This window comes from Accipiter gentilis, chromosome 28 (genome assembly GCF_929443795.1).
Source record: "Accipiter gentilis chromosome 28, bAccGen1.1, whole genome shotgun sequence".
Lineage (NCBI taxonomy): Eukaryota > Metazoa > Chordata > Aves > Accipitriformes > Accipitridae > Astur > Astur gentilis.
In genome coordinates this window covers 21,642,349-21,667,797 of record NC_064907.1, presented here as the reverse complement: position 1 = coordinate 21,667,797, position 25,449 = coordinate 21,642,349, and the positions used below count along the sequence as shown (strand labels likewise).

Genomic DNA, 25,449 nt, shown 5'->3' with positions numbered 1-25,449 from the left:
GTGAGAAGGGGGCTGTTCACGGCTCCATCACTGCCTTGGTCAGCCCTTGAAGGAGACCCTGCTGGTCTTTTGCCCTGTGACCTGGGGAGGAGACTCCCCCCACCTTGTCCATCCAGGGCGGTTGTGCTGGGGAAGGGGATGAACAGGCAGCAGTGTTGCCTGCACCCCCCCCGGCCCTTGCTCTCCAGCAGAGCCCTAGCCACACTGACCACCCTGTCCAGGTGAGCTCTGTCGCAGGGTTGGCCACCCGCTCGCTGCTCTGCCGTCCCTGTAAGTGGGTGGCGGGGCTTGGCAGTGACCTACAAAAATCACTTGTGTACTTTCCGCCTCACTGTCCCTAGCGAGAGGCAGAGCAAAATTGAACTGAAATGTGTTAATCTGGTGAGCTGACTTCTCTGATGCTCCAGCTCTCCTCTCCTGAGAGCGGGCAGCTTCCCTTCCCAGAGTCCATGTGGCCTGGGGTTAACCCTTTGTGGGGCATGCTGGGGAGCATCCCCAAGATGACACAGCAGCGCTCTGGGAAATTTCCATAAAGCTCCTGTGTGAATCTAATTTGACTTAGCAACGGCTTGGCTTTGCTGGAAGCCCAGATGGATTTTTTTTCATTGCGAGGCGCTTGCAGCATGGGCTTTCTGGCATGGCTTCATTCTTCTCAGGGTGCCAGGGAGGGGAATTTCACTGCCGGTCACCCTCAGCAGAGGAGCAGGGCTGTGGAGAGGAGGTATCACTGCATGCTGCTGGCTTTGAGGCCAGTTTTGTTTGACTCGAAGGTGGTGTTGTCCCAAGCTTTCTCCTCTCAAGCCTTTTCTGGGAGAACAGGGAGGGGAGCCCGCACATGCTCCTGTTCAGCACGCTCTGTCTGGGACCATCCAGACCAGAAGCCAGTTAAACTGGTTTCCTTCCCTGATGTCCCTGTGGGCTTTCCTGGTGAGCTCACCGCAGAGTCCATGCTGTTCTTCCAGCCTGACCCAGAAAGATGGAGCTGATCCATATTTAAGGGCGAGTCTGTCCTGGTTCCGATTCTTTTCACGCGCGTGAGCTGCACAGAGGTGCAGCAAGGCACCCGGGGCTGTGCGCAGGGAATTCCCCCACTGCGGCCGAGGCCCATCACGAGCAGGAGCTAGACAGACCTCTGGAGAATGGCCTGACCTGGTACAGCCGAGCTCCATCTGGTCCCATATCCTGTTTCCATCAGTGGCAGATGCTTGGAGAAGAGGAGAAGAACAGAACAAGTGTGCAGTGATACTTCCTCTGTGTTTTCTCCCTGCGGCCGGCAAATTGCGGTTCAGAGGCTTTCTGAGCCACAGTGAGCGTATGAATTTTTGTGTCTCTTGGTGGATTATTTTTTTTCCTTTTGTCTCTGAATTTCAGCCCTCATGCGCCTGGGGTCTCTGTGGCAGCATCCTGCAGCCGGTCCTCCATCATGCAGCAGGTCCTCTACCATGCAGCACCGCCATGCGTGGCTTTTGTCTCCGCGCAGGTGGAGAGGCAGCAAGTGGTTCCCCATTTCCCTTCTGCACCCTGTGTGGGGTTTTCTTATCATGTCCATTTCCCCCTTTCAGCCTGTTTTTAGACTGAAGGGTCCTCATTTGCTCAGTTGTTTCTCACTTAGGCTTCCTTGTGCTCCTCCTGGTCCCACACCATCCTCCGTTGTTCATTGCTGATGCTGGGGTGGCGAGGGCTGTCCCTGTGCTCTGCGTGTGTGTGAGAACCCATCAGGGTTCTCCACTTCCTATCCTGTTTCTTTGCTCCTGGGCTGTCCCAGTGGAAACCCTGGAAACCCTCTTCCAGCCAAGTGGCATTGCTCAAACCCTTTTCCTCCCCTCCCAGTGCTACCCCAATGCTGATGACCAGCTTTCCAGGTGGGAGCTGCAGCCCATGCCAGCTCCAAAAAAGCCTCGCTGCTCAAAAGCCCCATATTGGCCAGACCTCCCTCTTCCAACATGCCCAAAAGAGGAAAGACTCATCATGTAACATGAAGGCTCTTTCACTCTCGGGAGCTGCAGCGCTGGACTTGCAGTGCTGTTGTGTTTGGTTTCTAGGAGGGATGTGTTCAGGTTATACTGGGGGAAGCAGGGAAAAACTTCTCTTTAAGTCCTCCCTGCTAAGGGGAGTCTTTTTTCTTGCAAAGGAGAGAGGCCGTGGCTTCCTGCTGGGAGAATTATTTTAATACGAAAGCCTAGTCCCATAGCGGTGGAAACTCAACTGCTTGGGAAGCATCTTTTCAAAGGGCTGAAACACTTGAGCTGAGGATGAGATCCCCCCAGCCCTCTGTCTGGTGCAGCCCTTGACTATAACGAGCCTTTTGCAGCTGATGAAGAATCAGTCAGGGCCCAGTTTTCCAGAGCTTTCAGGGGGAATTGGACTCCTCTGGTTGGGTTGCTGAGATCAGCAGCGGAGTGCCAGTTCCCCTGTCACACACTGAATCGCTTAGGGCTTTGGTTGCCCTACCAAGGTACTGAGCTCCAAAATTAGGTCCCAGGACCGAAAATAACTAAATTAAAACCTATAAATTTTTCTCTTAACAAGCAGAAAATCCCAGAGCTGGAGGCTGAGGGACAGCGTGTGCCTGATTCTTATTTAAAAAAGCAATATCTATTTGCTTGTTTTAGTATTGCGTTGTTCACCAAAGGAAGCGGCGTAACATGGAAAACTACCACAAGCACATGGGTCTGGCACAGCCCCGTTGTGCCATCAGATGTCAGCAGAGCTTGGGCCAGGTTGTATCGGTGGTGTGGGGGTCTGAGAGACCACCTTGTCCTGCGCTCCCATAGTTCAGTCCCGTTGGATTTCTGTGGCCTTATCCCCTTTTTCCAGGGGAGCTATAATTGAATCCAGCCTGGTTTGGCTGCACATAGGTCTCTTGGAGGAGACCTCAGAAACCCAATGTTGTATAAGCTCTGTGCAAACAATAAAGATCCCAGGAGACTTTTCCGAACAGTAGTGTGTCCTACTGTCCTTGACCTAAATATCCCAGGAGTAGTGAAATCTAGCTCTCTGGTGACAATGCTCCAAAGCTTTCCTGTGAGCTGGCGGTGGCATTTAAACTTGCCTAATGTCAGTAAGTTGGCTCTGTCGAAGGGCTCCATAAATAACTCAGAAACCAAAAGGGAAGGCTAAAAGCTCCCCTGAAGAGTGTGAGCTAGGAAAAGAGCAAGCCTGTCACCTGGCAGGGAGAGGGGCAGAGCATCTTGGTCCTGTGCAGTGGGACTGGTGGGACTCCAGCTGTTGCAGGTTGGGTGGATTCACTGTTTGGCTGCTGGGTTGGGCAGTAAAGGCATCGTCTCATGTGGGTGGTGTGTTGGGCACCTCGTACAGGGGAGCCTTGGCCCCCTGTCCCCCCAGCATCGTCCAGGCTTGATGATACAATGTGATACAGGGGGAAGTGTCCTGATGCACTCTATTTTTTGTCATTGGTCCCATCCTGGTGATGAGTCGAAGCTCTGAGGCTTCCTGAAGGTGAGAAGACCTTCCTGTAGAGCTGACGGTGGGCACCACAGGCTGGAGCCCAGGCTGCATGGCCTGGCCGGGGCATGTCTGAGTTTTGGGGGTGAGAGGGAAGGCATTGGCTTCCATCTTTCAGTCTTTTTTTGAGAACAGGACCACCAAGGCTGTGCATTGCACCCTTGGAGATGTGTGCTTGGGAGCCCCGAGGCTGGGGTAGTGGGCTACTGGGGAACTGCTGATGAACTTCTGTCCACTCTGGGGGTGAAGGAGACTGGATTTGGGGTGTGCTCCCCCAGCAACCCAAACACACATGGGCTGGAAGAAACCCTGAGGGTCAGGAGAGCCCTGGGACACCCCCTCCTCCCCCTGCCCCCAAACCACTGCTGCGTTCAGGGCTGGACCTTGCTGACAGCCAGAGAGCAGTGGAGTGGATCGGAGTGGATCCTGACGCTTGTTGACTGCGGGTGTGAATTGAGCTGTAAGAGGGAAGGGTTTGGTATTCAGCTTGCTTAACGCTTTGCCGGAGACCTAATTAACTGAAGTGTTCTGTACAAAGGAAGCCTTTATGAAACACTGGGTGCCTCCAGGACCTCAGCAAAGGTGCCGAGAGCCCACAGTAAGCGTTCCTTCTGCCTTGGCGCTTCTCAGGCAAAACCAAGAGAGATGAAGTGCAATGGTCCTGATGTTTTGATGCCAAAAGGTGTTAAATCTGGAGGTGGGGGGAGGCTCCTTTGCGGCTTGTTTGCAGGAGCACAAACCTGGTATTTTCCACGCACACAATCCCTGCAGCTTTGGAAATGCAGCTTTCCAAAGAGGTTAAACTTTCGGTTTCTCTACCTGTTGCACGGCTGCTCCAGCACCAACATTGGGACCCTGAGGAGCAGAAGGCGCGTTTGACCCTCTTCAAATTAATCTTAAGAGCTGGGCGTTTTTTAGCTCTGGCTGGGGCTTGACAGAGGCTGTTCAGTGTGCACAGACCTTCCCGTGGCTCGAGGTGGCTTTGAGTTTTCGGCTGGCCATGCTGGCAAGCAGGGGGCTGGGAGCCAGGAGCCCTAGAAATCTGTATTCCTGTGCATGCATTGGTGCCATCAGGTGAACGTGGCCTTTACGTAGCAATGTGGAGAGGGCTCTGCCATCTGCCCACTGCCTGCCCAGCTTGGCCAGCCCTTGTCCCACTTCTCCCATGATGGTTGCCACCCGGGTGGGCTGCGTGCAGCCCCTTTAGTGCTGGGAAGGCTGGATGCAGGTGGGGTCCAGGGTGCATACCCAGGAGGGAGAGGGTATTTATGATTGTGCAAAAGCCTGGAGGCTGCCAGGGTTCTGACGGGAGCAGGAGCCTGGGTGGGGGACCTGGCCATTGCTAGGGCAGGAGGATGGTGGCTGTTGACATGGTGCTGGTTCCCAGCAGCCCTGTGCTACCCATAGCAGCAGAGCTGAGTATATTGCAGCGGTTTTTGGGCGGACAGACTGTGGATGCTCCTCTTGTTCACCTCTATGTTGTCCTCCCGGCTTGCTGAGAAGCCCAGCAAGATGCTCTGAACCAAACAATGCCAGCCATGAGCTACAGGAAGATTTGAACACTGCCGCCTTGGGTGAGGCAGAGACGGCGGGGCTGCGGCGTGCAGGAGGTAGGGCCCTTCTTCCACCGCACCTCAGGTCCTGCCAGCGCTGGTACTAGGAGCTGCGGCAGAGGTGTCTGGCTCAGAGAAACCCACCCCATGGCAGGCGTTCCCAGCCAAGTCACAGGGGAAAAGCCCTCGGCTACAGCCTCGCTGCGGTGCTGGGTGTCTTGCAGAGCAGCAGCCTGCCTGAGGCACTTGCGTGTCAGCAGCAGCTTCTCTTTCTGAATTTGCCGGTGCCTCCTTGAGTCATTGCAGTGCTGGGGACGCAGGATTAATTACGTTGATGGACGCCACTCGCTCTAGGCTGCTTTCACGGAGCAACAGTCTTGATCCAGACATCTGATCATTGCAATAAATGCTGGCTGGATTGATGGCGTGCAGTGCATCTCCCTGGAAGGCCCCACTCGCTGCGTGCTTATTTGGGTTAGGCACGCGGACGCGTTGTGCCTGATTTTCTCTTTTCCTACTTACTCGGAACTTCATTATTACTTAATGAGATCTTTCCATTCTTGGCAACCTCTTGAGCTTGAAGGTTTCATGCATCGCATGGGGCCTCTGACAATGGTTAAAATACAGAGCTGGGGTGTTTTTTCTCTGCTGTTTGCTGGCAGGGTGACTTCATATAACACCACTCACCTCTCTTTCCCCACTCTAAATGGAGGAAGGTCTTGCAGAGGGGAGAGGCTTGCCTTTGCAGTTGGGATGTGCTTGTGGGACCTGATGGGATGTGTTGTTGATGGCAGAGTGCAGGTAGGTAGGATTGTTTTAAATACCTCCTTTGTGAGCAGCTTTGCAGAGAGGAGCGGGTCTAGGTCTCCATTTCAACATATGCTGGGTTGGTTGTCTTACAGCAGCAGCCCAGCTTTCTCCCCACATCTTCCTCTTCAGCCTCAGCCAGTCCCGCTCGCCCAGCTTCGGCTGTCGCGGTTGTTTCTCTTCTCCACCCACCTCCACATGTGCATCACTTAACTGGCTTGACACGTTTTCCTTAAAGCTGCCTAAATAATTCACCTTGACTAAGAGCAAACAGCAGTGCCAGTCCCGGAGGAAGCTTTCTGTGAATGCCAAGTAACTGGAGGGTATCTGCTGCACCAGCCCTCGGTGGTGGTGGTGGTGCCAGCAAGGTGCAGAAGCCCCCCTGAGCTCAGTGGTCTGCTCAGCCAAAGAACCAGCACCAACTGATGCAGGGTCCTGGTCCCAGCAGTGGTGGACGCTGAGCTGTCGGGGTGGCGTGCCTGACTCTGCAAAACCCAAGTATCCCACACTTCCATCAGCCTGCTCCCCAAAAGGGCTCGGATCCTGGATTGGAAAGCTGAGATGCTCCAGGCTAAGAGGATCGGTTTCCTTAAGTAGTTCTGAAAATCCTTGGGATTTTTTTCTTTTCTTCTTTTTATGGAGAAAAACAAGTCCATTGGGATTAGGCCCATATTAACTCCTTCCTATGGTACTTGCCCCCCTTTCCACCCCCCCTCAGCCTGCAGCATTGGGCTGAAGGATGGCTGCTTCCATGGTGCTGTATCTATTCCTCAACTTCTGTGTTGTTGCACCAAAAATCCTCAGTAAAGAGGAACTCGGTGAGCTGCCCTACTTCTCATATAAAACGTTAAACCAAATCCTTCGGTGTTTGGTTCCTGCTCTTGGTTTGTGTCTGGTGCTGCTTTTACAAAGCTGGTACCGGAGCGGTTGCACTATGACGATGGACATGCTTTCAGCCGAGTGTCCGCAGAGGAGAGGATTGCTCTGTCGCTGTTTCCGCATCACTTGGCTCATCGTGCATCACCAACCCATGGAGCTGGAAATCCCAGAATAAGAAATGCCCAGAAATCTGTATATGGGGTCTGGCGTGCGGCTCGACGCTCGGGCATCCAGCCTGCATGCCGGGGCCAGCTCTGCCTCAGCCAGCCTCGCTTGAGTGGCGTCTCCTGGTGACACCGCCACCTCTCCTTGAGTTCCGGCCCCCTCTTGCTGCCATCGGGGGTCTGACCCTGTGCGAGGGGAATGGCTCTGGTACCGGTGACGGTGCAGCTCCTAGGAGTGGAAAACAGATCGGCTGCTTCTCGACGGTGCATTGTTAAAGGTTTCACCTCCCCCAAAATGACACATTGCGAGCAAAAATAGAACAAGACAGAACACACAGACCCACCCACACCATCCCCACCACCCGGCAGCCAAGTGCACGCAGTGCCAAACCCTTGGTTTTAAAAGCTGATGCTTTTTCACCCACCTTCTTCTCAGCCCTGCCACCACCTGCCCTGGCCCAGTGGGTGGTTCAGCATCCTGGCAAGCTGACCGCCGCACCGGGAGCCACTATGCTATCACCAGGTTGCTGGGAGGATCACCATCCAACCTGTACGTGCTCTGGATCCAGCCTTGATCTTCGCGTGGTGGGTGTGGGGATGGCGATGTCTCCTGGCAATGGTGTTCGTGCAGGAGATTCTCTTGCCTGCTGCACGGTGGTGCTGTTGAAGCGAAGCGAGGGACAGGTTTGGCCGGGAGAGCCATCGCCAGTCTGGGGACACAGCTTGGCCCAGCTTGCTGTGAGCTGGGGCCGTCTCCTGCGGTTGGTGAGGGAAGCTGCCTCCCAACTAGGGAGCTGGGTCCAATTTCTTGAGTACTGCCAGCATGAAGGGTGGCATGTGCTAAGCACAGTTGGACCAGGCAAGGATCTGGCTGGAAAACATCCAGGAAAGGAAGAGTTGCTCCAGGAGATGGTAGAGCTGTCAGCCGTTTGTCAGAGGCACCTAACGAGGCTGAGGCCTGTGTTTGTCACCCTGAATCCTCATTTGCTCAAGAGCAGGCAGTTAAACTTGCAGGGGAATTTACTGAGACCTTTGTGAGTTCCCCTTGTGATCTGGTTTTGGGGCACAAAGTCACCCCATTAGTTTCACATCCAAGGATTTTGAACATCTGGAGCAGAGATTGGTGGTGGTGACTTGCAGGAAGGGCTGGAGGGTTCAGGCTGGCTGTTAGGGAAAAGAGAGGAGTGGAGAAGTGATGGTGCCAGTCCCCATCCCCCTGGGACAAGCAGCCACAGATGGAGGGAGGTTTAGGCATGAGGGGAAACTTCTTTCCACTGAAGCCGGCTGAGCATGGGGATGGTTTGGCTGGGGCACGTGTTGCCCAGCCAGCCTGGGAGGGCTGTGAGGACAAGGCAGCAGCGCAGAGCTCATCCCAGCAAGCTGTGTGTGGAGGCAGAGATGGCTGTGAAAGGTCCCTCCATCACCCGTCGTGCTGCTCTAGTTCTGGCACAGAGGGAGCGAGGACAGAGCTGTCCCACGGGGAACAATCGGGACTGGGAGGAAGACTGCTTTTGCTTGTTCAGTAGCAATGCCCTGCAAAGAGAAGTTTGACAGTCATTGCAGACCAAGTCCTGCCTCAGTTTCCCTGTGGAAGTAACCCAGTTAACACTGATGTCTCCTAAGGCTGCCGTGAAGCCACTCGTGCCCTCATGGGACAACGAAATCATGCTCGGCGAGCTCTTGGGAGGGCTAAACCATCCAGGATGCAGCTGGCTGGGGTCTGCTCAGCCCCAGCACTTTCCTCCTGAGGAACAGATGCAACAAGGATGAACCCAGTGGCTTTATGGCAGTGAGTGACTGCCCCAGGATTGTATTCATCCGTGCTGTGGCCGTGAGGTATTTGCAGCTGGCGTCTGACCCGCGTATGCCTTTGCGCTGATGGGTTTTCTCCCATCTTTGATGCTCTGTGTCTGCTCTAACAAGCCTTGGCTGGGGTACGGGCTTGCTGTGTCCCCCTTTAGCCCTCGAGCTTTTCCCAGGGAAGGCCGGTGGGGGAACAGCCTGGAAGTAAATAGCCATTTGCTGGTTCTTGTTTGGTTCTTTGCTCGCTCTCAGGGAGCTGATCGCGCTTGGGATGATGACTCCCAGCTGACATGCCTGCTCTCTGGTGTCTCTCTGGTAAGGAGCATGGTGAGCTCTGCGTCGCAGCTCAAGTCCGCTCTGATTAGAAGGAAGCATGCTCTTAGGAGGAAAAAACCCAGCAGGTTTTAAACCCCAGTCAGGTTTATGCTATGGTGGCCATGTACATGCTTGCTCCAGCCTGAGATAGTCGGGGCGGCGGGCAGGAGCCTCGTGGACCTGTGCCATGCCCATGCAGACCCCGCCGCGCAGGGACATGTCCTGTGAGGGCACTTAACCAGCTAAGCTGCCCCGGGCAGCGCAGGGATCCTCACCCTGGAGAGAAACGTCCCTCCTCTCTGCCTGGGGCTTGTGCAGGATGGTCTCTGGGACGACTGTGCCCTGAGAGCGGGGCCAGATGCCACCACTGGGCTGGCTCTAGGTGAGGACCTGGGGACACACAAAGTGATGCTCAGGGACGCGCTGCCTCCTTTCAACCCCTTTGCTTTCCGCGGGGTGAGAGTGGGGCCCAGCAGACCCTGGTCGCCTGCACCGTTCCCCCTCTGGCCCTCCAGCCTGTTCGACTCCTACGATCCGGGGGCGGTTGGGAATCCGACAGCTGGAGCCAACCCGCGCCAGCGCCGGTTCGGTGCTGCCATGCCAACCCCGTTTCCATGGCAATGGGCACCCAATGGGCGACCGCCAGGCAAGGCCAAGATGCCCGAAAAAAGTGATGCAGTGCCCCCTGAAATCGCCAGCCCGAGACTGGGAGCCCGTGGCTGCTGCCAGCCCGCCCAGTGCTGCCTGTGCTGCCCGGGGAACTGGATCAAAACCACCTTGGGGTGCGGGTCATTGTAACAGGGCAGGTAAAACCCTGTGAAACCATCGAGAAAAAAAAAAGGGGGGAGCCTGTACACACAGCCCATTTGACAGCACCCTCCGACTGTCTTAGAGCCTAATTTCATTAAAATCGATGGATCTTACGTAATCCTCAGGGCGCCACGCTGCTGGAAGCCACCCCCGCCTGGTTCTGGCGAGGGCCCCTCGGTGTGGGGGTGTCGGGAAGACAGCGGGGCAGGGGGAGACATGATCCCGGGGGGCTGACTGCCCCCCGGGGCCACTCATCACCGGCCCCCCCCTTACATAACTCGCTGCAGCCCCATGTTTATACAGCTCCAGATTGAAGACTAGGTGCGTATCAAAACATTTTAAAATAACTCTGCCTTTTGTTAGCACCGCAGCTATCTTTAGAAAAGATTTTATTTTATTTGAAAGCCCTCTCTGGGAGGTTTCGATGGAATAGATCCTCAGCCTGCCAGCAGTTTAAAAGGTCATGTGTGTGACAGAGATCTCCTTTCTTGGCTGGAAACGCTGTATTGATTATTGCTTATTGATCTGATAAACCCCATCCTACCCCCACAACTGCCTTTTCATCCTTCTCCTGAGATTTCTGCAGCTGGAAGTGGCAGTGTTTTGCTCAAAGTGTTGCTCATGATCCACTTGTCCAGTTGGCCCCTTGCAGTGCCATGCCAGGCTGGCTCTTCAGGCGTTCTGCTCCGCAGCTCCATCACCTCTGCATCAGCAACTGATCCAGTCGTGACAGATGATGGTTTTCCCAAATACGCTAAAATCAGGAGGAGGACGACCAGCTGTGTTTTTTCATGGTGAACCCAGGTTGCAGTGATGGGCCACCACCTCTGCAGCCATGGCAGTGACTCAGGAGACAGCACACACCCTCCAGTGTGTGACAGTGTCCCCTGCTCCAGCTCTGACGGTGGATGCAGCAGGGAGGTGGAGGGGAAGGGGAGCTCTGCGCTCAAGCGGAGTTAGCTGGGAAGGTGTCTTGAGCCAGCCAGCGGCCAGCTCTGCCAAATTGTCGTGTGTCTTGTCAGTTGTCCTGTCAGTAGCCTGACTTGCATTGTAGCACACTGCAGTGAGGGGTGTGTGGGTCGCCAACAACAGGCAGGGTGGCTGGGGTCTCTCTGTGTCCTGGGGCTGCCAACCAGAACCTTCTTCCTTCCTAGACAGGGCCAGCAGTGAGGGAGACTGGGCATCAGCCTGAAGCATTAGGGATGCTCGCAGGATGGCCGAGCAGAGGCTCTGCCCTGCCATTCTGCTTCTTGTACTCTGCTCGCAGGTTTCCTGCTCTCTCCAGGCTCTGATCTGTCCGACACTTAGCATGTCACCCCTTTCTTCCTCCCCAGGAGACAGGAGCAGTTCCAGACAAACCCTGACAGCTACAACGGAGCTGTGCGAGAGAATTATGCCTGGTCCCAAGACTACAGTGACCTGGAGATTAAAGTGCCCGTGCCCAAGCACATCGTAAAAGGCAAACAGGTAAAGCAGCCTTAATGGTGTGTCTTTCAGCATTTCCCTTTCCCTCAGGGTGCCCAGCTTTCCCAGGAAGTTGTGTTTAGAGTGGGAAAGCTCCTTGTCCTTTGTACTCAAGGAGCAGGATGCAGTTGTGCCTTTTTCTCCGGTGCTGGGTGTGTGGCTAGCGGGGACCGATGGTCCCAGACTGGCTGCATTCCTGTTGTGACTGCAGTATCCTGTTGCTCCGGCCCCAGCGGGGTTCCCTGGCACGACATGGCACTTTCTGCACTTTTTCTCTCCCCTTCCACTGACTGCAAACTCGCATGTGGGTTTCTGAGCCTGGCTGGGGATGGACGCTCCTTCCCTGGTCGCTCCCTCTAGGTTGGAGTGTCTCCTGCCTTTCATTTGCAAGCAGGAGCTGCTGAAGCTCCTCTGGAACTCGGGAACTGGAGCAGGCACGGCCCGTGTGAGACTTGACCTGCTCTGGGTGGAAGGGAGCTGGGGCTGGGGTGCAGGCTGAGTGGCCAGACCCTCTCCCTGGCTGCCTGCGTGGGCAGGGAGGTCTCACCTCCCTCTTTCCCTCAGGCAGGAACTTCCTTTCTCTGCTCGTGGCCACAAGCAGTCACATAATTTTTCCTTCACTGCCTCTGTTCCCTCCCGGTGAGAGACTTGAGAGGAGCATGCCCACGGCTGGCATTAGTTGGACCCAGAAGTTTGAACTCTCCTGTCTTTCCCGAATGCTGCCCTCCCCACGGCTGATCCTGTATTTTTCCATTTGGGAAGTCCATGCTCCCCCACCTCCAGTTCTCCTCTGCTTCCAGGGTGGCTGAAATGAGCACGCTTGGGTTTGTTCACTGACTCCAGCCTACACAGCTCCTGATCATGCCAAAAGAGTGTAATTGGCAGCAGCAACCTGCACCAGAGGGGTGAGGGAGCAAACGACTGCCATGGGGACAGCAGGGGGACCAGGAGATGCATCTCTCCCAGTGGGTCTCTAAAACAAACCCAGGCTGTTTCTTGGAAAGATTTGAGGGCGTCCAGACGGATGTTCCATCCCTCTGCATTGTATTGCGGTCACAATGGCTCTCCCTGCCCAGGGAAGTGCCTTTTGTGCCAGGGGAGTTGTGTCCTTGCCAAAAAAAAGCATACCAGGCTTTGTCTGTCCCATCCTTTGCCACCCAGAGGTGTGGGGGCCCTGCTCGGAGGAGCTGGGACGAGACCTTTCCCTCAACTTGAGGCTATGCTGTCGCTGCAGAAGAGGCCCTGTGTGTCAGTGGGGGTGATTATCAGGCAACTCCTTCCCACGCAGTTGCCTGTGGTGTGGCGCTGCCTGCCCTGGCCCCAGTTTCTGCCTACGCTGCCCTCTCGGGGCAATCGATTGTTCAGGTGTCGGACTTTCCTCATCCTTGCAAGGCATCTCCTGGTATTTGGTTCATACATCCCTCTTGGGGCTCCTCTTGGCAGCCAACTTTTCATTTTAGAGTGATTCTTTAAATCTCTTCCAGCCTCAGGGGACTGGAAGCAGACAGGCTGGGTCACAGGCCAAAGCAGGATGGTTCAGAGCCATTTTAAAGCTCGATGGACTTCGGATGTGTTGTTGATGGGTTCCTGCAAAAGAGAAGCGTTCCCCTACATTCACCACACAGCTTCATCTGTTTAAAAAATTATCAGGTTTTTGGCTGCTGCCTGCCAAGGCAAGATTAAAAATCTCCCCCGTTTGGTCCCTGGGCTCAGAGCGCGCCCAGCTCTAATGCTGCTCAAAATCTTCCTTATGACACTTTTTTGGATTCAGGCTGTTGCTATGGCACATTTTCTCTCGGGCGAGCTTAAGGTTTCCTTGTATGGAGCTCCAAAAAAGTGTCCGTGGAGCAGGAATGGGCAATGGGGTAGGTGGGAGCATCTTCCTCTGTGGTCTCCACCTCTCTGATGTACTTACAGGCACAACAGGGGCCCATGCATCTGAGCACTTCCCGAGCACTTAAATAGAGATAATGACAACAAGCCTCTCTTTTTGCCTGGCTCAGAGGAGACGAGCTAGATTCCTTCATAGGTTTGTGTTTGCTTGTTTGATTTGCGTGGGCGGGTGTGGGCGTTTTAGTGTGCACAGAAATTACTGTGGTGGAAAGCCACGGCAGAGAGCCGAGATCTAGGTTTCCTCATGAGCGCCAGGAGAGCCAGGCATTTTTGAGGGCAGAGGTACTTGTGGGGAGCACGTGGTGGGGGACGAGCAGCCTTGGAGCCCCTGGGGTGCCCCAGCTCATGGCTGCGCTGCCGGGGCAGCGTGTTTCCCACAGGATCACCCTTGGCTTCCCCCAGCTGCTGCTTGGGGTCACGTGTGAGCTGTCCATGCCTGGTTCTGGCAAACCCCGGTTTTGCCAGCCGTGCATGCCCTGCATGCAGCATGGCGGAACGGTTCGGGTGGCAGGGTGCGGAGGGAGGGAGGGCAGCCCCTTGGAGAGCCCAGCCACCTTCCCGGGTAGAGTGGGGATGGTGAGCAGAGATGGTTTTTCCACCGAGGCACCTGAAAAGGAGCCACTGCCCACATGCACCAAACCCTGTGTTCACCAGGCACTACCACATGCACACGTGAGTCCTCTTGGACATTTCTCTCTGCTCAAGGGGGATCAAGGCTCTCCAGCGGTGCATGCTTTGCTCCTGTCCCCTGTCACCACTCCTGCTGGGCTGGCATGCCAAGAGGACCTTTTTGTTGGCTGCAGGTAGAAGCAGGTGTTGTGATCGCTTCTTGTGCTGGCTGGTTGTGTAGCGAAATGGCTGGGTTAAGGCTGCCTGGTTTGGATCTCTTCTTCCATTTGGGTTTCTCCCCTCCCTCTCCTAATGCTCTGCTGGTCCCAGAGCCACCTTGAAGATGTCCCTCAGCCCCACCAGCTGTCTTGTGCAGCCACCTTGGAGTAAAACCCTTCTCACATTTGATTGCTCCTGTCCCTATGGATACCACAGCTGCGATGCTGTGTCTGTGCCTTCCGTATCTCCAGCCTCCCTGGCCCTCCATGCCCCAAAGAAGCCCCTGCAGAAGGTGACTTGGGGGTCACCTTGCTTTTTTCCCCATGACCCTTTCTGGGCAGGCCTTGTGCCATGCTGAGACCCTAACATCAGCCACCCTGTACTTGTGCCCGGGGCCCAGGGCAGTTGGTGGTGGCGGAGAGCAGAGCCTCATCCCCGCACCTCATCCCTGCCATGAGGTCTCAGCCCTGGGGTGGAGGAAGCTGCTCCGTGCTGCAGCCTCTCTGGAGATGTTTCCCATCCAGGAAGAGCTGCTTTCGCAGAGGCTGTCTGCAGCCATGTGCTGGGTGAAAGCCAGTTGTCCTCTTCCGTCTGGCAGAGCCGGAGCTTGCATCCCTTCCCCGATCCCCTGCAACCATGGTCCTGCTCCCAGCTGCTGGCATCAGAGCTCAGTCCTGGTGTCACCCTGTGCTGTGTGTGCTGGGCCTCCTCCACTCCTGTCGAAGCCCTGGCAGCTCTCTTTCACACACAGCAGGTTTGGGGGCTTTATCTGGGTGGCATCAATCAGATGCAGCCGTGGTGCCCTCCCCGGCTGGAGGAGCTTTGCCTGTCTGTTGCCTGCGTGGAGCTAGTGAGCCACTGGAAATCTCCTAGGTAATGGATAATGTAATAACATTTCAAATGAGATCTGCAGAGCGGGAGGAAGATCTGGGGGAACTCTGGGAGAGAATGCAGGCAAATCTCACTGCAGTCTCCTCCTTTCAGGCCAGAGACAGGGCAGTGTTGGGGGCCACAAACCTGCCCCTTCCGAGACAGGTCCTCCCTTAGTCCCCCCAGCCTGGCTTGGGCTCTCTGCTGGTGGCAGCTCAGGGCCGAAGGGGAAAGGAGAGAGCATATGGTCTCTCCGGAGACCGAGGGTACTGCGTGTCATGCAGCAAAGTAGCAGTCTGCCTCTGTCTCCCTGGGGGAGAGCCATGTCACCTCCACGGCAGGTCAGAGCAGGGTTCCCCATATGGCTGCTGCAGGTGGGAGCTGACCCTATTCCTGGGGACAGAGCTGCCTGGTCCCCTCACCCCTGTGGTGGGGAGAAGGGGAGCTGTGCTGCAGCATCCCTCCTGCACACAGCCCCTCCTCGCATGCCCAATAGGAGGCCTGGGCTGAGCCCAGCGCTGGCTCTGGCGGCAGAAATGGAGCCAAGGAGTGTGCTTTTGGTGCGGTGCAGCAGAAGGGGGGGATGAGCCGCTGCAGCCCTTCCTACTGTAGAAATCCCCAAATTGCTTCTGCTCGGTAGGGAAGCGCTTAGCCCCCAGGAAGACACACACCCATGCCCAGCTCATCATGGTGATGGCCAGGCACCCACTGTGCTCCTAAAGAGCTCAGTCGCAGCAAATGGGTGTCCAACCTTTGAGCGCTGTATGGAGGAGGCCTGTAGCGTTGCTGGTTTTCTCTGTGGGGAAACTGAGGCACGGGGCAGTTGCAGTGGCAGAACCAGTTGCCTCGAATCCTTCTAGGGTTCCATCTGCTGGGCCCTGCTGCCTTTAATTCCCTAGAGACGTTTACTTTCTCCTCCAAGCTGTTGCTATTTGCTCTGAAATGACAGCGGGATTCCTACCCTCCTGCTACATGCAGGTCTGAAAGCTCTTCTCTCTCTTTCATCCCCAGCGAGTGCACTTGACCCCACACCCCAACTAGCACAGCAAGAGGTCAAGCAGGAATCTTCCTGATTATTTTCTCTCTCTGTGTTTCCAGGTCTCTGTGGATATCAGCAGCGGCGCGATTCGCGTAGCGGTGCTGGAAGGGAGCAGCCAGCGCGTCCTCATGGAGGGTAAACTCACCCACAAGATCAACACAGAGAGTTCCCTCTGGAGCCTGGAGCCAGGGAAGTGTGTTTTGGTAAGGGTGGTCCGCGTCAGCTGTGTCTTCACACCTTGGCTTGCAGCTCTGCTGGGCTTGACCTGGAAAACTGCAGCAGCTGGAAGTTTGAGCCAGATCTGCACGTCTGGCTTTCCCCATCCGATGTCCATCTCACTCTGCCCTTGCCTGTGTGCTGTGCCCTGCCTTCAGCCCCTGAGCTGCCCCTTGGGGTGAGCAGCAATGGGATGCTGGCAGAGCAACACATCCATCAGGTTGGGCAAGGAGGGTCCCCAAGCTCCAGCCTGTGGTGGTGGGAGCACATCTGTTATCTAGAGATGGTCACTGTCTCCTGATCCCGGCACACGGGGTCTGCCGGCAGAGAGAGGCCATGGCACTGCACTGCGGTGCCAGTGCTGTGCAGTTGTCCTTGCTGGCTTTGCGCTCTGACTCTCCTGGCCCCGGTCCTTCCCCAGCATCCCGGCAGATGCCTGTTCCCTGCCATTCGTTTCTGTCCTGCCTTGGGTTTCTTACTTATCCTGTTTGAAATTGTCGCTGTGGCTACTTCTGTGTTTGCCTTCAGGAGGCACCGTGGCTTGCTGTGTGCCTGCCACCTCTGTACCACAAATCTTCCCTGTCGAGGTGGTTTGGGGGCTGTTGATGCCCAGCAGTGTGTTCCCAGCCTCATGACTCCTTTCTGGTGTGCTCCAAATGTCCAAGCTGAGAGTGTGAAATCTGCTGTCCCAGGGCTGTGTCCACAGCTGAAGCTGTCCTAGGGGTTGTGTTGCTGCCCATCAGCCTGACATCTCGAGTGTCAAATGGTTGCCAAACTCCTGGGTGAGTTTTGGGGCCAGGACTGCGCCGGTAGTGGGGTTTTGCCACCTGTGGCCATCTTTGCCCTCTCCTTTTCCATCCAGAGGCTTTCCCAGAAGAGTTTCAGGAGTCTCAAGGCTGTCATGAGCCCCAGGAGGGGATGCCAGCTGCCTGGGTCAGGCAGGTGAGGCAGTTCCCGACCCTGTGCAGGCAGCACCGTCCCTGCAAGGGAGGGAGCGGGCTTCCAGCCTTCCACCCCATGTCACAAGGGTGGCAGCAGACAGGCACCCAAAGCCAAGCCCCCGCAACGGGAAGTCAAGTGGGAATGTGCTGCCAGAGGTAGCAGTGCTGAGGGTGGTGCGTGGGGAGGCTGCGCGGGTGCTGCCTGGCCACCGCAGATGTGTACGGATGTACCCCGGGATGACGGAGTGGTACCAAAAGGGTGAGGTCCCTGCAAGAGAGAGGAGCTTCTCTGACTCCGTTAGGCCGTTGAAAGGATGTGAAAAAGGAGGCAGTGGCGTCATTAACCTGCATTTTTTAAATGTTCTTAAGCTTCTTGAAAATTAGCTGATCTGGGAAGAGGAGCAACCCTGGGAAGGAGTAAACCCATTCAAGAGGAGGTAGCCCAACGGGTGGCTGCTCCACGGCGCGGATGTGAGTCCCTGGTGGGTGTTCCCAGGATCAGCAAGGGAGGCAATGTTTGTTAAATACCCGGTGCCGGAGGAGGATGGGAACGGCGCGCGGGTGGAGCGAGACTCGGGGCCTTCTGGAGCGGCCGCGGGCAGTGTGGGGAGCGGTCCCATTACCTCCAACCCTAGAGCTGGGTCTTGCCTTGAATTAGCACGAGCGCGGGGTTGTGAGGATCTCCAGCTGGCTGCCAACATATTGATGGTGGGATGAAATTTCGCTTGAAGAATTGTAAGGTAACTGGAGCAGAGTGAGTAATTCTCGCCCGAGAGCATCTCCTTTTTCCATGCGCAGAGTAGCCAAAAGTGGTTTGTGACTCCTCCTGATTCATTCATCAGGAGACAACCAGCCATGTGTTAATGAATTGCTTTGTTCAGCGCCAGGGAGGAGACTGGACAGGAGCCGTTTGGGTTTGGTTGGAGGGCTGACGGGGCATACGGGCCCTTTCTGTACCCAAGTTTGTGCGTCCACATGTTGCGCAGCTCCCTGTGAACTCCAGATGCGGCAGTTGGGAATGTCTTTGTCCTGCAAGGTGCCACAAGGTGCCACATGGCTTCTTTCCCCAGGACCCAGGGGACAGCATCCCCTGGCAGGGTGGAGATGCAGCCAAAACTGAACTCACCCAGTGCCAGTGCAGGAGTCATCTGAGGAGATCCTGGCCGCCTTGGTTACCGCTTGGGGCACCTCGGCGACTCTGTCCAGAGAAAAACCTGTGCATGCACATGTTTTTGTGGTCTGTGAGTTGAGGCAATCCCTGTGGGCAGATCTTGATCCATGCGCCAAGAAGGTGAAATCTCTCCTGTTTGGTCTTGTCCAACTGGGAAAGTCCCAGTTCTGTGCAGAGAGGCTGTTGAGTCCCGTTGGCTCTTGCAGGACACGTCAAGGATCATCAAGATCCCTGTGCTCTCGCGGCTGCTGTTACAGCCGCCTTTCACCTCCTCAGCTTCCCCTGCCCCATGCTTCTGGGACGGCCATTCACAGGCTCTCACTAACTGGCCTCCCTTCTCCCCCCCAGCTGTTATCCTAAGAAGGTTAATTTGCCTTATAACGCACCCCAGCGCTGCTTTCCCCACCCTGTCTGGTGTTCCTACCAATTTCTCCTTCTCGCTGCACGTCTGCCCGCTCTCCAGCAGCCCCAGTGCTCCCCTCTTCCCAGTGCTCAGAGACCGCGCTGCCTTTCCCGTCCTGCTCAGTGAGGTTCTCCCTGCCGACACCTGGGCTGAGCACCAACATGTTTCCCATCTTGTCCCTTGGCACGCTTGCAGTTTGTATGACAGCCCGGCCACGCAGAAGCCCAGTGGGCATCATTTCGCAGAGCGCTCTGCCGATGCCCACAACACATGTTGGGGGCTCTGGTGTCCCAGGCTCATGTCCCTGCCTGCGGTGCTGCACCGAAGGCCCAGTCCCGGGTATAATCCCTGTGCTCTCCCTTCTCTCTCACACCCGCTCGCTTGTCAAAAGTGAGATTAAAATAACTTCTCATGAGCTGTTTTTAGAAATCTCCGCTGGGTGTTGTGCACAACACATTTTGGGATTATTTTCGTTGTTGAGGATTTTTTTCCCTGTTCCCTCTCTTTTTCTCCTACTCTCCAGCATTTGTTATCCATGCTTGGGCTTTTGTCGCCAAGTCCTGCCTTGAACAGCTATTGCAGCCTTCAGCTTGTCATCTCAGGAGCCATGAGGCCAAGTTAATAATAATCTGTGGTGCCCTCCCGGCACCCTGCCCTCCCGACATTGCCTGCTGCCTCCTCCATAACCCCTAAACATCTCCCGCTGACTTTTGGGGCGATGGCTGCTATTGTTCCAGAAGGAAAGCAGGTGATGAAAGGCTGTGTTTCCAAGACCTACTTTTATCCCTTGGCAGCATCTCTCCAGCTCTGACAAGGTATTTAGAATCAGGGAAGAAACCTCGTGCTATGACAAAGCCCAGCACCGGTGACGAAGGGTTGTGACCTTCCCGGCAGGGCGTGAAGGTGTGACATGACACCACGTCCATGCAGATGATGCCTGTCACCTTCTTCGTGTGCTACTGGAGGATCCCTCCTGGCCACAGATGTGCCTGCCAAGTGTTCCATCCCCACTGCGTGCCCATCTCCCCCTGCAGCGATCCTCCTTACGATCTATCCTCGCCCGGCCCCTGTGCCTTGCTGTATGCGCCAGCGTGGGAACAGCCCTTTCCCCTCGTGGCTGATAGCTCACATCTCAGACACCAGCTTTGGGAACGTGAGTGCTGCGGCATGAGGACATTGCCAGCTTCAGATACAGCAGTGAGGATGTCCCCCCTGCAAGCCTCCTTCTCCTCAGGCCACTGTTGCAGAGGCTGTTCCTGCCTCCCCGTGAGCCCCAAAAGGCGCAGCTGGGCTTTTATCCCTTTCGGCTGGGGGTGAAGGGTCTCCCTACAGCCCAGAGGGCCCTTTGGGACCCGCCAGCCTAAAAAGCAGAGCCAAAGTCTGACTGAGAGCCCAGGCACTCTGCAGGGACCCGATCCTTCCTCTGGCAAACAGCCACCAGCATTTCTATGATCCTGGAGGTTCGGGCTGAGCTTTCGGCTGAGAAACTTGTAGCAGCAGCTTCAAGCGCGGGCAAAGCTTTTGCCTTGTCTTGAAGCGTGAAACATAATCAGGTTGATATTTGTCCTTGTGAAAAAAGCCCTGCTCCCTCCTGGAGCCCCGCGGGGTTTCTGGAGCACTCCATGAGGAAACGTGCAGCCTTGCATGGTGCTGTCGGTCGAGCGCTGGAGCCTTCCTCCGTGGGTGAGTGGGTGAGGGCTGGCACTCGCAGGCTATCACCCTGCCTGGGCCGAGCCCAGAGATCTGCCATGGTCTCTCAGCTCTCCCTTACGTTGACCTTCTTGCACCCAAGCGCTCGGTGAGGCTCCAGCCCACGTCCCCATCACCACAAGCTCTCGTAGCCCTGGTGCCCAGCTGAGTGCCGGGCTGAATCGATAGAGACTGTTGGCAGGCAGAAACGTGTCTGACAATCAGCCTGAGCCCGTGCTCCCCATCGTGGAGGCCAGACCTGTCCGTGCCGAGTGCTCCAGCACCACTTTGAACCACAAAACCCCAAACTCAGGGTGACAGAGAAAGTTTCGCCCTGGCCCATGGGCATTTCAGAGGCTCGTGTTGGAAAGTGGGGCTCCTGCCTTGGACCGAGTTCCACTTTTGTGTCTCTCCCCCTGGAATAAAGGGTGATGAGCGAATTCCCCTGTGCGCACAAGGCGAGCTGCAGAGGTTAATTAATTATTGTTTGCAAAGCACTCAGCGCTGTAGTGATGCGCACCACAGAAAAGCTGGCGAGGAAATGAATAATTCTGTCTTCCCAGCAGGGTGGGAAACAGTATGCGGTAAATAAAGTGAGGGCCACGCATGAGGCAGGGAGGAGGAAAGGATCCCCAGGCTGGCGCTCACGGCGGCAGCTCCGCTGTCTTTCGCTGGGGGTGGTCTGTGGATGAGGGGGATTCGGGTCTTGTGGATGTTTCCTGCTTGGTCCGTGGCTCCGTCGGGGTTCCCTGGGGTCTGCAGGTAGTGAGGGACAGTGGTAGGGTACCGGGGGAAGAAGGCGATTTGGTAGGGAAGGTAGAGGGGATGGGTTTTCCTTCCCCTGGTGCTCTGGGATGGAGGTGTGGTGATGCCTGATAAACCACAAAGTCCTCAGGCGTCGGTTCATCCCTTTGCTGCCAGCCTGGCTCCGGTGAGGACGTACCAAGCGGGCCCTTGCCGTATGCACTCGGCCGCGATGCCCTGAGAGCACGCCTCGCACTAAAGCCATCGCCGGGGAAGCTCACACCTCACCAGTGGCACTGTGGGGACATTCCTCTTGTTTTAAACCCGGAGGAGCAGCAGCAAGCCTGGAGGGTGCTCCTGCCAGAGCCTTGGGCTGGCCAGGCCTGCTGACCCACAGCTCATCTTGCCCGCTGAGGGCACGACGTTCCCAGGGGAGCTTGCCGTTCCCCCATCTGCCCACCCAGGGTTGGGAAGCCCACAGCAAACCCACAGCAGCTCTTCCTCCCCTTGAAAGTGGAACTGTGCAATTAAGAGGAGAATGAGCACGCCTGTCTAGCTGGAAAAACTGACGCCTTCCCCGAGCTGGAATATTTTACCGGCTCTGCTCTCCCAGAAGGATTAAGCCCCAGCCACCCCCTCCCGTATTAATTGGTTCCTTTTCTTTGCACCGCAGAGAGACACCCAGCTCTGTAACTTCAATGGCTGCCCGTGTTTTCCCCTCCAGAGCTGTTGAGCTTCCAGGGAGGTTTGAGTAAATTGTATTGTCTGCCTTTATTGATGATTTTGCAGAGAGGACGACGAACGCCATAAATCTTCCTTGCTGCTGGGATTATTGCTAAAATAATACAGGAGAAAGAAGCCCACCCCTCCTGGCAAAAAAAAAAAAGCAAGTCAGGGTTCCCGTTGTGGAATGCCCCACAGTCATGCTGGCACTCGCTGGCACCCGGCATAGCTCCTCCAGCCATCCGGCTCCATGCAAGGCACTGCTCTTGCGTCAGCGAGGCCCGCGGCTACGGCCAGCAGCTTTTGCCAGCGAGGATGTTGGCTGGAGGCGAGGGGATGTCCCCTCTCCTCGAACCATCCCTCCGGGGCTGGCTGACGAGCCATGGTGCCATGGGAGGCAGGTGCTGGTGGCGAGCAGAGGTGGCACGGAGAGACATTTTTGCCTCCTTTGCTGCCCATGCTTCCACCTGCGGAGCGAGCCCCTGGGGGGAGCTGAGGTGAGGGCTCCTTCTGGGTTAGCGAAACACAAAATCACGGCCCTGCGATGCTGGGAGCCCTGGCCTCAGGCTCTACCAGGCTAGGGCCTCTTCATCTGACAGGTCCCCACCCTCTTGACTCCTGGGTGGCTGCAGACGAGCTGGCACGGCTCTCTGGGCCCCATACTGTGTTTCGGCTATGCGGCCCCAGGCTGGCATTGCCTGCGGCCAAGGCCCCTGCGGAGGACACCCATCCTGGCCTCGAGCCGCGACGTGGTCCAAGATTTCAGCTGTGCCATCCAGCCCAGAGTCCTGAGCTGGGGCTGTGAATGGCCATGGCGGAATTGTGCAAAGCCGTTGGACCGCCAAGGGAGGGAGGGACAAGGGTTTCGCCCTCTCTGCCAGCCATGGGGGGGGGACCTGGGGCTCGATCGGTGGCAAGTGGGACTTCCGCTCGTGGGCGAGCCCCAGCAGTTCTGCGGAGCGATGCACGGGCACGGCCGAGCTCACGGCATCGCTGCCACAGGGGTGGGAGGTGGGGGGGGGGGGTAACACATCCCAGGGGCAGGACGGGGGCTCCTCTCCCCGCTCTCCTCTGACTTGCACCTCGTCCCCAGATCAACCTGAACAAAGGGGACGAGTACTGGTGGAACGCCATCCTGGAGGGTGAGGAGCAGATCGACATCGACAAGATCAACAAGGAGCGCTCCATGGCCACAGTGGATGAGGAGGAGCATGCCGTGCTGGACCGCCTCACCTTCGACTACCACCAGAAGCTGCAGGGCAAGCCCCAGAGCCATGAGCTGGTAGGTGCTGGCCACCCTGCGCTGCCACATGCCCTCTGGCTCCTCTGTGCGTCCCATCTCCAGTAAAAGGGCGCGGCGTGGGGCAGCTCTGTGGCTCTGCTCTATGTCAGAGCTCCTTCTCACACAGCGTCCCCCCCACATCTCCATTTTGGGGGCGTGAGGTTCTGCCAGTCCCTGTCTTTTGCCTGCACCGTCTTCCCCTTCCCGGCACCTTGGCAAATGCCTGTGAGCCCGGACCCCCCTGCACCGCTGTTGGGCCCCACATCCGTGTGCCTCCCTCCGGAGCCAGCCCCGCCGTCTCCCCGCTGCCTCCACTCTGGGATGAACCCACATGGGTCTGGGTTCAGCCCGACCAAGGAGCTGCTTTTTGTTGCCCGTCGCTCCTTCCCCTCCCCGTGTGCCATCTGCCCTTTCCTGGGCAGAGGAGGGTGGGTGAAGCACGGAGGTGGTTGTGCGCCCTTGGACATCGCTGCTGCTGTCACCCAGGGCAGAGGGGTGCTGTTGCTGAGCCCCACAACTCTCTTCGATGCGTTGGGTGGGCATGCAGCCCTGACACCTGTGGGATGAGCCCGTACCTTCATCTAGGGTGGCAGGGAGGGCGAGGGGCACAGGCAGAGGTGTGGGCTCAACCCAGGCCTGACGGGAGCCTGTGGCCTCTTTGCAGAAGGTGCACGAGATGCTGAAGAAGGGCTGGGACACCGAGGGCTCCCCCTTCCGCGGCCAGAAGTTTGACCCCTCCATGTTCAACATCTCCCCCGGTGCTGTGCAGTTTTGACAGCGGCGAAAAATGGCCGAGAAACGAAGCGGGGAGAGGAGAAACCCACCCAGACATCCACCCTAGACCCTCACACCCAATGCTGGTGCCCGTAACCCACTCGCTGATGATACACGCTGCCAGCACCCTTCCACTGCCTTCACCACCCTGCACCAGCACCGGCACCGGCACCGGCCTCAACAGTTTGATATGCGTGTGGGGAAACCTGGCGAATGCAGATTTACGTCCCGTCACCAAGGCAACCCGAGCGGCTGGGACCCTTCTCTCCTCGCCTCGCACTGGCGACGGCTCTGTTATTTTTCCGGAATAGACAGAGCTTGCTGGGTGACATAATTATTATTTCTGGTGGCTGAAGATGCTTCTTTTTGGGCTTCTGGGGGTGCAGATCCCTCCCCGCCCTGGCACAGGGCAGCTTTGCCCCTCACAGGCGGAGCTTTGCTCTCCGCAGCTCTGGGTACGGGCAGCGGGGATGGTGGGGGGCACATGGGGAGAGACCCTGCCCCTGCCTGCACCCTGCCTGCTGCCCTGCCTGCCTGGCACCCCCAACTCCCCTTGCTGGGTCCTGCTCCGGGGGTCTCACACGGGTGCTGTGCTCCCCCTGCCCCCTGCCCAGCCAGAGGGCCCCATCCAGTACCATGGGGGGGTTTCTCCCTGGTTCACACCCCCAGCAGCCCATTGCCAGAGGGAGTCCGGGGTGGGCGCACCCCCTCAGTGGTGGGCAGAGACCCCAGCCAGTCCCCGGGGTTTGCTTCCCCCTTCCTCGGGGGGTTGGCAGGGAAGCAGTGGGGCTGTCACCCACACCACCATGGTGGCGGGGGTTCCCTGGCAGGGGGCTACAGGCCCAGCCCTGATGGCCGCCAGCCCCCCCATACCAGTGGGCAGTAGCCTGAGAAACGTCTGGGCTTCCCTGGCACGGGTCAGGTCCAGGAGGGGGGACGTGGGAGCCCTGCCCCCCCCCCCCCCCCCAGGCCCGGCCCAGCTCTTGCAGCTTCCCACTGGGCCCCACCCTGGGGCTCATGGGCTGGGGGTCCCTGGCCATCACCTTGCCCGCCCCCCCTCCCCTCGGTTTGCAATAAAACATTTCTTGAGCTCCGGGCCTGTGAGTGATTCAGTGCCACCGCCCGGGGGGGGATGCCTGTGCCCCAACCCCCCAACACCACCCTGTTTAAAGATTGGAGAGGGGGACACCCGAGGGGGATGCCTTGGGACATCTGCACGTGGCCCCCCTGGCGTGGGCCCCAGGGATGGGGTCCCACACGAATGGTGGTGGGGGCTGGATTTTGGGGTCCTTTGAGGGGTGGAGATGGGATCCCTGGGGCAGGGGGGACTGGATTTTGGGGTCCTTTGGGGTGTGGATGTGGTACACCTGGGGGGGGGGGGGAATGGGCTGGATTTGGTAGGGTGTGCACCGGGTGCCTGGAGCCTTTGGGGCTGCTGACCTTGGGGTCTCACCCCACTGCTCCCCACCTCCCTGTCCCTGTTCCCCCCCACCACCCCCCTATCTCCACCATGCCGGGCGCCGAAATTTCTCCGTGGAGATGCACAAATATAACCGGGCTCGGCGCAGTCCCCCACGGCCGCCCACGGTCCCCATGGCAACGGCAGCGCCAGCCGC

At 57.2% G+C, this 25,449-nt stretch overlaps 1 protein-coding gene across 1 annotated transcript in view; it reads left to right on the top strand.

The window, feature by feature from the left end:
* NUDCD3 (NudC domain containing 3) overlaps positions 1 to 24,868 on the top strand; it is a 32,731-nt gene extending 7,863 nt beyond the window's left edge. The window contains exons 3-6 of the mRNA XM_049830710.1: positions 11,131 to 11,263; positions 15,950 to 16,093; positions 22,871 to 23,059; positions 23,724 to 24,868. Of these exons, the coding sequence (XP_049686667.1) occupies positions 11,131 to 11,263; positions 15,950 to 16,093; positions 22,871 to 23,059; positions 23,724 to 23,834 (577 nt within the window). The 3' untranslated portion in view covers positions 23,835 to 24,868. The remainder of the gene's footprint in view (positions 1 to 11,130; positions 11,264 to 15,949; positions 16,094 to 22,870; positions 23,060 to 23,723) is intronic.
* Positions 24,869 to 25,449: the final 581 nt, after the last annotated feature.